Source organism: Natator depressus, chromosome 2 (assembly GCF_965152275.1).
Source record: "Natator depressus isolate rNatDep1 chromosome 2, rNatDep2.hap1, whole genome shotgun sequence".
NCBI lineage: Eukaryota > Metazoa > Chordata > Testudines > Cheloniidae > Natator > Natator depressus.
Genome location: NC_134235.1, coordinates 136,926,376 through 136,940,272, shown reverse-complemented (window position 1 = coordinate 136,940,272; position 13,897 = coordinate 136,926,376). Strand labels below are relative to the sequence as shown.

The 13,897-nt window shown below is 44.6% G+C and overlaps 1 protein-coding gene across 1 annotated transcript in view; it reads right to left on the bottom strand.

Annotated features, from left to right (window-relative positions):
* The window catches only part of DAP (death associated protein), an 89,481-nt gene that overhangs the window by 65,921 nt on the left and 9,663 nt on the right, over positions 1-13,897 (bottom strand). The window contains exon 2 of the mRNA XM_074945036.1: positions 12,652-12,748. Within this exon, the coding sequence (XP_074801137.1) occupies positions 12,652-12,748 (97 nt within the window). The remainder of the gene's footprint in view (positions 1-12,651; positions 12,749-13,897) is intronic.

The following is a 13,897-nucleotide window of genomic DNA, read 5'->3' as shown; positions in this document are numbered from 1 at the left end:
TCAGAGAACACTTCAATCTCTCTGGTCATGCGATTACAGACATGAAAGTTGCGATATTACAACAAAAAAACTTCAAATCCAGACTCCAGCGAGAGACTGCTGAATTGGAATTCATTTGCAAATTGGATACAATTAACTTAGGCTTGAATAGAGACTGGAAGTGGCTAAGTCATTATGTAAGGTAACCTATTTCCCCTTGTTTTTTCCTACCCCCCTCCCACCCGACATTCTTGTTAAACCCTGGATTTGTGCTGGAAATGGCCCACCTTGATTATCATACACATTGTAAGGAGAGTGATCACTTTAGATAAGCTATTACCAGCAGGAGATTGGGGTGGGAGGAGGTATTTTTTCATGCTTTGTGTGTATAAAAAGATCTTCTACACTTTCCACAGTATGCATCCGATGAAGTGAGCTGTAGCTCACGAAAGCTTATGCTCAAATAAATTGGTTAGTCTCTAAGGTGCCACAAGTACTCCTTTTCTTTTTGCGAATACAGACTAACACGGCTGTTACTCTGAATCAAGTTACTGAAGAGCTACCTTGAGGGAAAGGGAAAGAAATAGTAGGGAAATTTTGCACCAAAACATTAAAAATTCTGCACGTTTTAAAATTCTGCAAAGTTTATTTGTCAAATAAATGTGGAGGCTCCAGCATGGCACTGGGGAGCATAGGCCGCTGGCTGCACAGAGGTGGGAGATCATTATGCAGCTCCCCCCAGGACACAGATTCAGCACTGAGGCTGCACCCAACCTTGACACAGCGCAAGGACCAGGCCTGCCCCAGGAACACTCCAGGGCCCTGCTCCTCTGTGTGGGCAGGCAGGCTCAGCAAAGCAGGATCCAAGTGTGAAGGGGCTTAGTGTGGGGGTGGGAAAATCCAGGTGTGGGGTGAAAGGGTTCTGTGCGGGGCAATCTGGGTGCGGGTGGCTCAGTGAGGGATCCGAGCGCCCAGGGGGATGGGAAGAGATCGGATCTGGATGCACAGGAGCTTGTTGGGGGGTTCTGGGTGCAGTGGTAATGGGACTCTGCAGGGGGTCCAGATGAAGGTGGTTGGGGCCGGTGGGGGGGGGGGGTTGCTGGGTGTGGGGAGGATAGAGCTTGGCAGAGGAGTCTAGGTGTGGGGGACTCAGTAGGGGGGTTCAGATGCTGGGGGAATGGGATTCATTGGGGTGGGGATCCAGGTGCAGGTGGCTTGTTCGGGAAGTCCAGGTGCAGGGGGAGAGGGACTCATGGGGGGACGGGGTGATTCTGAGTATGGGGGGTGAGGCTCAGCGGGAGGGTCTGGATGCACGGGGGGTGGGTAGATGAGGAAGCAGCTCCTTATACAGTGATCCCTCCCAGCGAAGCAAAGAACCAATGGATGCAGGAAGTGGGGGGGGAGGGGTGAGAAAGAGTGTTCAGAGCTTCCTACAGCTGGGGGAGAAATCTGAGGGTGGGTCTAACACAGCCCTGGATGCCATGCAGGGGAAGAGGAACGCCCGTCCTCCCCAGTCCAGCCGGGACTAGCAGCTGAGCCCGCTGCAGGGTAGGAGGCATGAGCTGGGTCTTCTCCAGTCCCAGCTCCTGCCCGACAGTGATTTATCTCTCTGCCAGCTGCCCTGGGCATCCGAAACATACTACTGGGGAGGGCTGCATGACCGCTCTTATGGCTTTCCCGTCAGAAAGTCATTTTTCTGCAGGGAAGCAAAGAAATCTGCGGGGTACATAAATTCTACACATGTGCAGTGGTGCAGAATTCCCCCAGGAGTAAGTAATGGACAAAGCTGGCTACTCCAAGGGCCCGTCTGCAGCAGCATCGTTGTGATAACACTCAACTCCTGGTTTTGGGTCTGGCCCTCCACAGGAGCTGCTGGAACCACCCCACTGCCTCGTTGCAGCTACTTCAGATGCCTCAACTTCTTTGCAAGAACTCTAGAAGAAAGGTTTCAGAGTAACAGCCGTGTTAGTCTGTATTCGCAAAAAGAAAAGGAGGACTTGTGGTACCTTAGAGACTAACCAATTTATTAGAGCATGAGCTTTCGTGAGCTACAGCTCACTTCATCGGATGCATACTGTGGAAATTGCAGAAGACATTATATACACAGACACCATGAAACAATACCTCCTCCCACCCCACTCTCCTGCTGGTAATAGCTTATCTAAAGTGATCATCAAGTTGGGCCATTTCCAGCACAAATCCAGGTTTTCTCACCCTCTGCCCCCCCACAGACAAACTCACTCTCTTGCTGGTAATAGCCCATCCAAAGTGACCACTCTCTTCACAATGTGTATGATAATCAAGGTGGGCCATTTCCTGCAGAAATCCAGGTTCTCTCACCCCCTCACCCCCCTCCAAAAACCACACAGACAAACTCACTCTCCTGCTGGTAATACCCTATCCAAAGTGGCCACTCTCCTTACAACCTGCATGACAATCCAGGTGGGCCACTTCCAGCATAAATCCAAGTTTAACCAGAACGTCTTGGGGGGGGGGGGGGAAAACAAGGGGAAATAGGCTACCTTGCATAATGACTAAGCCACTCCCAGTCTCTATTTAAGCCTAAATTAATAGTATCCAATTTGCAAATGAATTCCAATTCAGCAGTTTCTCGCTGGAGTCTGGATTTGAAGTTTTTTTGTTGTAAGATAGCGACCTTCATGTCCCTGATTGCGTGACCAGAGAGATTGAAGTGTTCTCCGACTGGTTTATGAATGTTATAATTCTTGACATCTGATTTGTGTCCATTTATTCTTTTACGTAGAGACTGTCCAGTTTGACCAATGTACATGGCAGAGGGGCATTGCTGGCACATGATGGCATATATCACATTGGTGGATGTGCAGGTGAACGAGCCTCTGATAGCGTGGCTGATGTTATTAGGCCCTGTGATGGTGTCCCCTGAATAGATATGTGGGCACAGTTGGCAACGGGCTTTGTTGCAAGGATAGGTTCCTGGGTTAGTGGTTCTGTTGTGTGGTATGTGGTTGTTGGTGAGTATTCGCTTCAGGTTGGGGGGTTGTCTGTAGGCAAGGACTGACCTGTCTCCCAAGATTTGTGAGAGTGTTGGGTCATCCTTCAGGATTGGTAGTAGATCCTTAATAATGCGTTGGAGGGGTTTTAGTTGGGGGCTGAAGGTGACGGCTAGTGGCGTTCTGTTATTTTCTTTGTTAGGCCTGTCCTGTAGTAGGTGACTTCTGGGAACTCTTCTGGCTCTATCAATATGTTTCTTCACTTCCGCAGGTGGGTAGTGTAGTTGTAAGAATGCTTGATAGAGATCTTGTTTGTCTCTGTCTGAGGGGTTGGAGCAAATGCGGTTGTATCGCAGAGCTTGGCTGTAGACGATGGATCATGTGGTGTGGTCAGGGTGAAAGCTGGAGGCCTGTAGGTAGGAATAGCGGTCAGTAGGTTTCCGGTATAGGGTGGTGTTTATGTGACCATTGTTTATTAGCACTGTAGTGTCCAGGAAGTGGATCTCTTGTGTGGACTGGACCAGGCTGAGGTTGATGGTGGGATGGAAATTGTTGAAATCATGGTGGAATTCCTCAAGGGCTTCTTTTCCATGGGTCCAGATGATGAAGGTGTCATCAGTGTAGCGCAAGTAGAGTAGGGGCATTAGGGGTCGAGAGCTGAGGAAGCGTTGTTCTAAGTCAGCCATAAAAATGTTGGCCTACTGTGGGGCCATGCGGGTACCCATAGCAGTGCCGCTGATTTGAAGGTATACATTGTCCCCAAATGTAAAATAGTTATGGGTAAGGACAAAGTCACAAAGTTCAGCCACCAGGTTAGCCGTGACATTATCGGGGATAGTGTTCTTGACGGCTTGTAGTCCATCTTTGTGTGGAATGTTGGTGTAGAGGGCTTCTACATCCATAGTGGCCAGGATGGTGTTATCAGGAAGATCCCCGATGGATTGTAGTTTCCTCAGGAAGTCAGTGGTGTCTCGAAGGTAGCTGGGAGTGCTGGTAGCGTAGGGCCTGAGGAGGGAGTCTACATAGCCAGACAATCCTGCTGTCAGGGTGCCAATGCCTGAGATGATGGGGCGCCCAGGATTTCCAGGTTTATGGATCTTGGGTAGTAGATAGAATATCCCAGGTCGGGGTTCCAGGGGTGTGTCTGTGCGGATTTGATCTTGTGCTTTTTCAGGAAGTTTCTTGAGCAAATGCTGTAGTTGCTTTTGGTAACTCTCAGTGGGATCATAGGGTAATGGCTTGTAGAAAGTGGTGTTGGAGAGCTGCCGAGCAGCCTCTTGTTCATATTCCGACCTATTCATGATGACAACAGCACCTCCTTTGTCTGCCTTTTTGATTATGATGTCAGAGTTGTTTCTGAGGCTGTGGATGGCATTGTGTTCCGCACGGCTGAGGTTATGGGGCAAGTGATGCTGCTTTTCCACAATTTCAGCCCGTGCACGTCGGCGGAAGCACTCTATGCAGAAGTCCAGTCTGCTGTTTCGACCTTCGGGAGGAGTCCACCTAGAATCCTTCTTTTTGTAATGTTGGTCGGGAGGCCTCTGTGGATTAGTATGTTGTTCAGAGGTATTTTGGAAATATTCCTTGAGTCGGAGATGTCGAAAATAGGATTCTAGGTCACCACAGAACTGTATCATGTTCGTGGGGGTGGAGGGGCAGAAGGAGAGGCCCCGAGTTCTTGAGGAGCATTAAAAGCCAGCCATTCATCTTGCCTTACTGTCATTTTGAGGAGAGGTCTAAGAAATGGAACATGTTCTGGAATTTCTAATATAATTATGGGAGTTTGACCACTTCTGCGACAATCCTAGTGGGCTACAAGCACCCTTTTGAAATCTCCCAGAAATCACTGCTTCAAAGAGCTATACCAGAAACTGTGGAATAAACATCTAAAATGGCAGTGCAACAGTAATGGTGTAGTACAATGCAAGTGGTATAGGCAAAGGCTAAAACTGCACCTGAAATACCATGTGGACACACTGTACCCTTGCTACTTGCAGTGGTGCAATCCCACCAATTCAACCACCACCAGCCTAGGAGAGTTCTGAAAACAGAAGGAAATACACACTGCATGTGGGTTTGTTCTGTGTCCATCACCAGCTCCAGTATTATCCCTCACTATTCTTGTGTGAAACTGGACCTAAAATGAGATGATAAAGTCACCAGCACACCAGATCTTTCAGGCCGCCCTTTTAAATACACAGAAGTTAATATTTTCTGTATCATTTTTCCCTTACTTCATTATCAGCTGCCATTGTCAGCTGACAAAGTTCCCTGAAATGTTTAACTATGAATGCAAAAAAGTAGAGATATCATATAAAGAACGTCAGGACTGTTTATGGTGGCAATGTGGCCAAAACAAAAAACATAAAAAGTAAAGCTTAAACAAAGTCTCCCTGCTTTGCAAAAAAACCCTAAGAGTTACCTATAAATTAAAATTGCATTTTAAAAAATGCTTAATAGCTCTTATTCTGTTCATGATCAGTTACAGATATTAAGGTCTATTTTGAAATGCAAATCTGATTTTAAAATTAAAGTCTTCACTATATACATAATTCATGTTTGCGCAAAATACACTAGTTTTCCATATTCTTCCTCATATATTTGCTCATCAGTGCCTACCTGACTCTAGTGCTCATGGAAACATTATTAATTTCAGCATCATTAATAACATGGTTCTAGGACAGTGAACCCTGAATAAAAGTAAATCAAGTCACTCATCTGATGACTGAAGAATAACTTAAGTTGAACGGAAGAAAAGTGACGGGGCTTATTCAGGGCAAAAACATCCCCCTCAGTTTCTAAATATGGAGAGCAAAAATGGCAACCAGCAGGGATTGGTAAGCACATTGATGACTGGGGAAGAGAGAAGAGCAGCTTCAGTGGCATCATTTCCTCTCCCCCCTGAACACATGGAAGCCCCTCTACATGGACATCAGCAGCCCACAAGTTTTAGCAGGAGAGCATGGATTGGCTGGAATGGAGGGACGAGTCACTCAAAGGAGCAGCATCCTCTAGCAAATTAGCGGATATACAACTGGTAATTTAATTCTGACTGAGGCAGCAACAATTTTACATCTAGTGTCATGTCTGCTTTTGCTACCCAGCTGCAGGGTGGATAAAAATAAATAAATACAATTATATTAAAAAAAAGTCAGATTTATTTTTATTTAAATTGGATAGTTTTGATAAAATGCTTTCTGAGGAAAAAACCTACCTAAAGATAGTTTTAATTAAGTCCTTCTAGACTATTCTTGAATTCTCATGTTTGAGCAAAAAAATATAGTTGTTACTCTATGGTACTACCATTTTAAATGCAGTTTGGATAAAAAATAAATAGCTGAAATAGGCAGATCTTCCTTTTACAATTTCACCTTTAAAATAGTACTGAGTGTTAGTGAATGCAATGAGTAATACTAAATGAGCAGTATGGTAATTAACAATTAAATAACTGCATTGACTTATTTTGTTTAGGAGAATCCATCCTCAACATACAGGATTCTGAAGACTCTCCACCTTCAAGGTCACCAACATTTTCTGTAGTTTCACAGTTATCTGCTAATGATAGTGTTTCAGTCAAATCATGTGGGTCACATATACTGTGGCTATCACGTGTAGCAAAAAGAAAAAAATCTCCATCATCCAGAAACAACCATAGATAAATTTGTGATAAGAACCAGCAGATTACAAAAAGAGGTAATTGATGAAAAAATTGCCTGGTTTGTTTATGCAGCAAACTCTCCTTTCCATATGATTGAGAACCCACACTTCATTATCCTGGTCTTAATGACTGAACCATGTTATAGTCCACCCAACATAGCAGATGTCGAAGGCAAATTGCTGGATAAACTGTATGAAAGAGAAATTGGGCAGTGTGAAAAAGGTCTAGAGCAGGGGTCGGCAACCTTTCAGAAGTGGTGTGCCGAGTCTTCATTTATTCACTTTAATTTAAGGTTTTGCGTGTCAGTAATACATTTTAAAGTTTTTTAGAAGGTCTCTCTCTATAAAGTCTATATATTATATAACTAAACTATTGTCATTTGTAAAGTAAACAAGGTTTTCAAAATGTTTAAGAAGCTTCATTTAAAATTAAATTAAAATGCTAATCTTACGCCACCGGCCCGCTCAGCCCGCTGCCAGCCTGGGGTTCCGTTCACCTAGGCCGGCAGCAGGCTGAGTGAGGCCTGCGGCCAGGACCCCGGCTGGCAAGGGGCCAGCAGTCAGAACCCCAGACAGGCAGGGGTTGAACGTGGGCCGAACGTGGGCCAGCGGCTGGGACCCCAGACCGGCAGCGGGCTGAGCGGCTCAGCCCGTTGCCACTCAGCCCACTGCCCGTCTGTGGTCCCGGCCGCTGGCTCCTGCCAGCCAGGGTCCCAGCTACTGGCCCCACTCAGCCCGCTGCCAGTCTGGGATCCCGGCCCTGCCCATACAGAGTGGGTAACTACCTTCTCCCTGGTTCTAGCCCATTCTCTTCCTCTCTCTCTGCACTGAGCACAGGGCTGGGGGTGAAGGAGCAGGCTGGGGGTTGGGGGGTAAAGTCTGGCCAGGAGCTAGAATGAGGGAGGGGACTTAGGGTTGGGGGAGGAGGTTTGGGTGTGGAGTGCTTACCTGGGCAGCTCCCATTTAGAGCGAGGGTGCAGGTGGGAATGGGTGTGCAGGAGCTCCCGTTTGGTGCTGAGGGTGGGAATGTGGGAGGTGCAAGAGTCAGGGCACAGGGTGTGGGGGGGGCTGGGTATGTGTGGGGGTGCAGGAGTCAGGGAAGGGGGCTAGGGGTGTGTGAGGAGGGTGCAGGAGTCAGGGCTGGGGTTGTGGGGGGATAGAGGGGTCAGGGCAAGAGGCTGGGGTGTTTGAGGAGGGTGCAGGAATCAGGGCAGGGTGTGTGAGGAGGGTGCAGGAATCAGGGCATGGGGGGGCTTGGTATGTGTGGGGGGTGCAGGGGTCAGGGCAGAGGGCTGGGGTCGTGAGGGGGCTGCAGGGGTCAGGGCAGAGGGTGTGAGGGGGCTGCAGGGGTCAGGGCAGAGGGCTTGGGGTGTGGGCTGGGGTCGTGGGGGTGCACCCAGCCCCTTGCCCTGAGCGGCTCACGGCAGGGGGCTGGAGGGGATATGCCCTGATTCCACCCCCCTTCCCCAAGGGCCCAGCAGGCAGCAGCGTGCCATTAAAAATCGGCTCACGTGCCATCTTTGGCACGTATGCCATAGGTTGCTAACCCCAGGGTAAAATTGTTAACCTGAGTCTTGATGGGTGTAGCAATGTCCACAATGATCCTGTTGTATGTGCTTGTGTGACAACAGAAGAAGGGAACATCTTCCTTACAGAAACAATTGATACATCAGGAAATGCACACATAGCAGAATACTTACGAGTAGCAGCAGTAAAAGCTATAACAAACTGTGAAAAAAAATTCAAATGTCTAGTACACAGCCTGGTCACAGACAATGCTGCAAATGTATCCAACGTGAGAAAAAATTTACAAGAGCGTCCCAAGCAAATAACATATGGTTGCAGTGCTCATTTGATGCACCTCCTAGCCAAAGACTTCAGTGTTCCAGAAATAAAGGCTAATGTTGTTGAAATTGCAAAATACTTCCAGAAAAACCACTTTGCAGCAGCTGCTCTGAAAAAAGTGGGAGGAACCAAGTTAACTCTCCCACAAGACGTGCGATGGAACTCAGTAGTGGACTGTTTTGAGCACTATGTCAAGAACTGGCCTAATCTGATGGCAGTTTGTGAACACAATTGTGAAAAAATAGATGGCACTGTCACAGCCAAAGTTCTCAACATTGAGCTTAAGAGAAACACTGAACACATGCCGAGTACCCTGAAGCCTATTTCTGTAGCCTTGAGCAAAATGCAGGGAAATAGGTGTTTTATTGCTGACGCTGTTGAAATTTGCAAGGAACTGAGTGAGATCTTAAAGAGAGAAATATGCAATGACAGAGTTAAATTACAAGCATTAAAAAAACGAATGGGACAAGCACTATCTCCAGCTTATTTTCTTGCAAATATTCTCAATACTCGGTACCAGGGTCAAACCTTAACGGCTGAAGAAGAGGAGTTGGCTATGACATGCACATCCAACAATCATCCCTCCATAATGCCAACTATAATAAACTTCAGAGCTAAGGGTGAAGCATTCAAGAAATATGTTTGCTGATGATGTTTTAAAGAAAGTCACACCAGTCACTTAAGCACTTGGATTCAGAGACTGTTGAAGTGATAATCTCACTTAACAGCAGTAGCTTCTTCTGCCGGTGTAGAAAGAATATTTTCTTCCTTTGAACTAATTGATTCCAAAGCGAGAAATCATTTGGGAGCTGAAAAAGCAAGAAAGCTTGTTTTTCTTTTCCAGATTATGAACAAACGGGAAAATGAAGGTGAAGACGACTGAGTTAGTTGCAGAAGCCAATATTTTAAGTTTCTCATGTTGACTTGGCTGACAGTCTTTTTTTTTTTTAAAATTTCATTTAACTGTTTTAGTTAAACAATTTTAACAAAAACAAACCTGATTTTAGAAAACTTAAATGTTTAACTAAAAATTCAAAAATTCATATGCTTGTTTTGTTTTGTTAAAATATGTTTGTTGTTGAATACATAACGTTGTTGTTTTAGTTAAATAAAACAATTTAAATGTCTGTCTGGTGTTGTCCTCCTCCTTATACAGCATGGCAAGAAAATCCTCCAAATATTAATGATTAACCTGTTGAATTGGAGATAGTTCACCTCCGAATGACTTCATAAATATCTGCTTCAATTACCTTTGGTAAATGAAATAACCAATCATTCATTTTCTGATGTAGCGGTAAAACTAATCTGAAAAGTTTTTAAAACAAATCACTTAAAAAATGTATAGTGTGAACCTTCTAAAAATGAAACCTACATCTATCTCTGAGTTGTGAAGAATACGTATTAAGGCTATAACAACCAACAAGAATGCACTTTTATGTCGAAATCCATGGTTAAATCAAGTCTTCCTGACTAGTGATTTAAATCAACTCCACCCTGCCCAGCTGCAGCTAAATGACCTGCTGCTTGAGTCCATATGCCCTGCCCTGTTACACTAGGGGCTACAGCACTACTAGCCTATGATTGGGGGAGGGAGCGGCTCTTCCCCCTCCCTCTCTCCCTTCCTCTCCAGACAAGCAAACCAGGAACAGCACCTACCCGCTCAGGTTAATGCCATACAATTCCAGACATTAACTCACATTGCTTCCTGTTTAACGATACCCTTCCTGCTAGCGTTATCACAGTAGGGCTCTATCTGATTAAAAGGAAATTCAAACGGATATTTATTGAATTCCAAAACAATTTTGAAACTAACTTTACCTCAACACCTCTGTGAGGTCAAAAGCACAAGATCAACATAGTTTACAGAAAGACAAGCGTGAAGAGTCTGCACCAAGTGGGTACTTCCAGAGATAAAGTGGTCAGCAAGCTGAAACAACTGATCTTGCGAGACGTAAGTGCTTTTCTCCCCTTACTTAAGATGAAAGTTCTATAGGTTGTTATACTTTTATCCTCTAAGTACAAAAAAAATTCCTTTGTGCCCTGCTTTACAATAGTAAGATAATTCTAGTTATATTTATTGCTTTTCACGGTACTGTTTTGCTATGAAAGGGAAACACTGGAGGCAACCCTGTTTCAACAAATCAGAGAGACAGCTACATCAAACCAGAGGCTCAGAGGTCACCATTATCAAAATGGCACAGCAAAACTTCTCATTTGGATCTGGAACAGACAGGACCATCCTACAATGGTTTCAGGGTGACACAGTACAGAGAATAAAGTAAAACGAACAGCACGTTACACACCTCAAAGGAAGTATACGCCTTCCAAAGCCAATAAACATTTGGCAAAGAGGATGACAGAATCCCCCCCCCCCCCCCCCCCCCCCCAAAAAAAATTCTCTGCTCCAACTTGCTTTTCTCCAGACAGATTTTAGAGACGACTAATCTGGTAGAAGGTGGGCTGTTCAATTCTTCCAGCTTTTCATCCAGACATACTAATTAAAACTCTTTCTCCACACACAAATTCTTTATTTCAAGTGGCAGTGATCAGTGGAAAGAAAAAAGTTCATGGCTTGTTTTTACTCCTGAAGACAATGCAGCTTGTTGTAGCTAAAACAGTGTTAAGAACAGCACAGAAGAAAGTAGCTCTCCACCTTATTTTTTTTTTTTTTGGTGCCTTTACTAAATACTGGGAGCAGTGAGGTCAATCAGCATAAATAGGATTTGGGTAAAATTGGGCTTAGTTATAAAGGAGAAACAGCTGGCACCATACATGTTTATTTTACATATTTCAAGCATAAGAAGCCACTACAGCTTTCAAACTTGAATGCCAAATAAAAATAAATCAATCTTAAATACTGTTTGTGTTAAAGTTACTTTTAATATTTTTGACATACAATAATGAAACCTTTTTTACTGATTTTTCAGCAGAATGAGGCAAGGAGTCCATTAAATATGGAAAAATACACTACTGTTTTGCACAGTCTCCCAGCAGGTGAGTCCAGCTTCAAAACAAGAAGTCATTCAGAAGCTCACACATCCTCAAACATTTGCTGTCTCTCCCCCCTCAGCCCAGGACACTAACAAACAGGTGGTATTGTCAGCCATATCGTCCCAGGGAGGAATGAAAAAACACAAAACCAGTGGGCTTGGCGTACATTGAATTAAAAAGCAGGGAATTTGAACCAGTACAGCATCACTCACGTCACAAAAGCCCAGAGGTTTGGTTTTTCTCACATTTGGAGCTCTGTGTTTTTGGCAACTGGGTGGATGGGGAAAGGAACCAGAAAACAGCTGCAGTGTATGGCATAATCCCCCTCCAAATCCATGCTGTTTCCCCCTTCTAAAATAACCAGGCAAACATTGTCTGTATTATTTTAAATTGACCCCTTGCTCCTCACTCAAATCCCTGCAAGGGAGAGTGGAATAGGCCAGACATGGAAGGAAATCACAAGAGCATAACTTGGAACTCTGGGGGCAGAGGGCATGTTTACACTGCAATTAAAGCCCATGGCTGGCCCATGCTAACTGATTCAGGCTAAGGGGCTGTTTAATTATGATGTAGACAGAGTTCGGGATGGCGCCCAGGCTCTAGGACCCTGTGAGGGAGGAAGGTCCCAGAGCTCAGTTGGAGCCCAAACATCTACACCCCAAGTAAACAGCCCCTTTAGCCCGAGCCCCATAAGCCCAAATCAGCTGCGGGGGTTTAACTGCCTACCTACTGTAGACATACCCTTAGTGACCTGGGGAACAATTCAGAAGCAGTGGGCCCGAGTCCAGACTTCCCTGGCCTCTACAGATACCTCACAGCTGGCAGGATTTTCCAACAGATTTTAGGAAAACAGTGGATTAGAAGGGCCTTGTCTCAGGTTTACTTGGAAGGGGAGAGGGGAATCAGAGCAGAAAGGGGCCGCATTCACCTGGCAAGATGATTTACAGACAGCTCAGCAAGGTGTAAATTGCTATTTTCCCAACCCTCTTACAAGGGCATATATAATCTGATTCTGTGTTTCTGTTTTGAACCGGAATACAAAAACAAAGGCAGATTACAAGCAACTGCAGACAGCATAAAGGCCTTACCCAAATAAACATGTTTCACCTAAACTTATCACCAAGGTAAACAAACTCATGCTAATGTTCAGAGATAGAATTAGCTGTACTATATGCATAAAATCACGTATAGACTTCAGACTGCTCACCTGCTGCTTTCCCACTCTTGGTCATCCTTATCTTTCTCCTCTTTGGCATCTGGAGTGTGTGGGTGTTTCTGCACAATCCTCATCCCACCAGCTTTCACTGGAATGAAAATAAGAAAAACAAATCAAATCAATATAACCAAAGGAGAGAAAACTAGTAAAAATAAGGATCCATTTCCAAAAACCAAATTTAAGAATCAGGTTGTACAACTCAGTGAGAGCATGAGAATATTTGCAGGTGGAAGATCTGAGCAGTAGCTGTTGCGTCTCACTCCTAGGCATGTTATACTGCCTTATATAGCCTTCCAAGTTGGCCACTCAATGTACATCTTATTATTTCCGTATCTCCTTAGAATGTTAGACTCTTACTTCAACATCTGTCTCCATTAATTTCTGGCAACGAGAGGAGACCAAGGAAGTCTGGGATTATCCAACTGAGTAACATAAAAGCAGTCTCTTTTGCAAAACAGCACACACAGAAGTTTATTTTCGTATAATAGGAACAGTAAATAAATACTGAAACTATAGTACTACTACTACACAAAAATCAACTTAAAAAAGTTTTTTTTTTTAAAAAATAGCATTACCAAAAAAAGTTTAAAGACACTATCCATTCACCTTTGGTGCAAACGTTTGTGTTTGTAAAATACAAGCATTACCCAGACATACCAACTCTTACAAATTTATCATTAGAGATGAGATATCTAAGTAAAATTAAGCCTCACTTATGATCTCGCAATAGAACTCTCAACAGCACTGTCAATACATGTGGGAGAGTAGGCAACACTCATAGTCACATGCACACACCCTGGGGATGGGCAGCAGGAGTTAAAAAACAAAAACACAAAACAAAAAAAACAAACAAGAGACTGACCTAAAAAACAATTTAAAAAAAACTTACAATTTTTGATCTCTTGAAGTTGGCAATGCTGATTACCAAACCTCAAACCCAACAGAAGTTCTCTCATGATTTACTTTTAGTCCAAATAGAAATAAAGGCCTTGTCTACACTGGCAAGTTTCTGCGCAGTAAAGCAGCTTTCTGCATTGTAGCTCCTGAGATGTACACACTGCCAAGCCATTTAGTGCACAGAAACTGTGTACTTACAGCGCTGTAACACAAAAAACAAAAACATCACACACATACACCCACCCCAATGAGAGGCGTACAGCTTTCTGCGCTGGGGGTACAGCGTCACAGTGCCAGCGTAGACACCCTGGGCAATTACAGCGCTGCGTCTGGCCTCCAG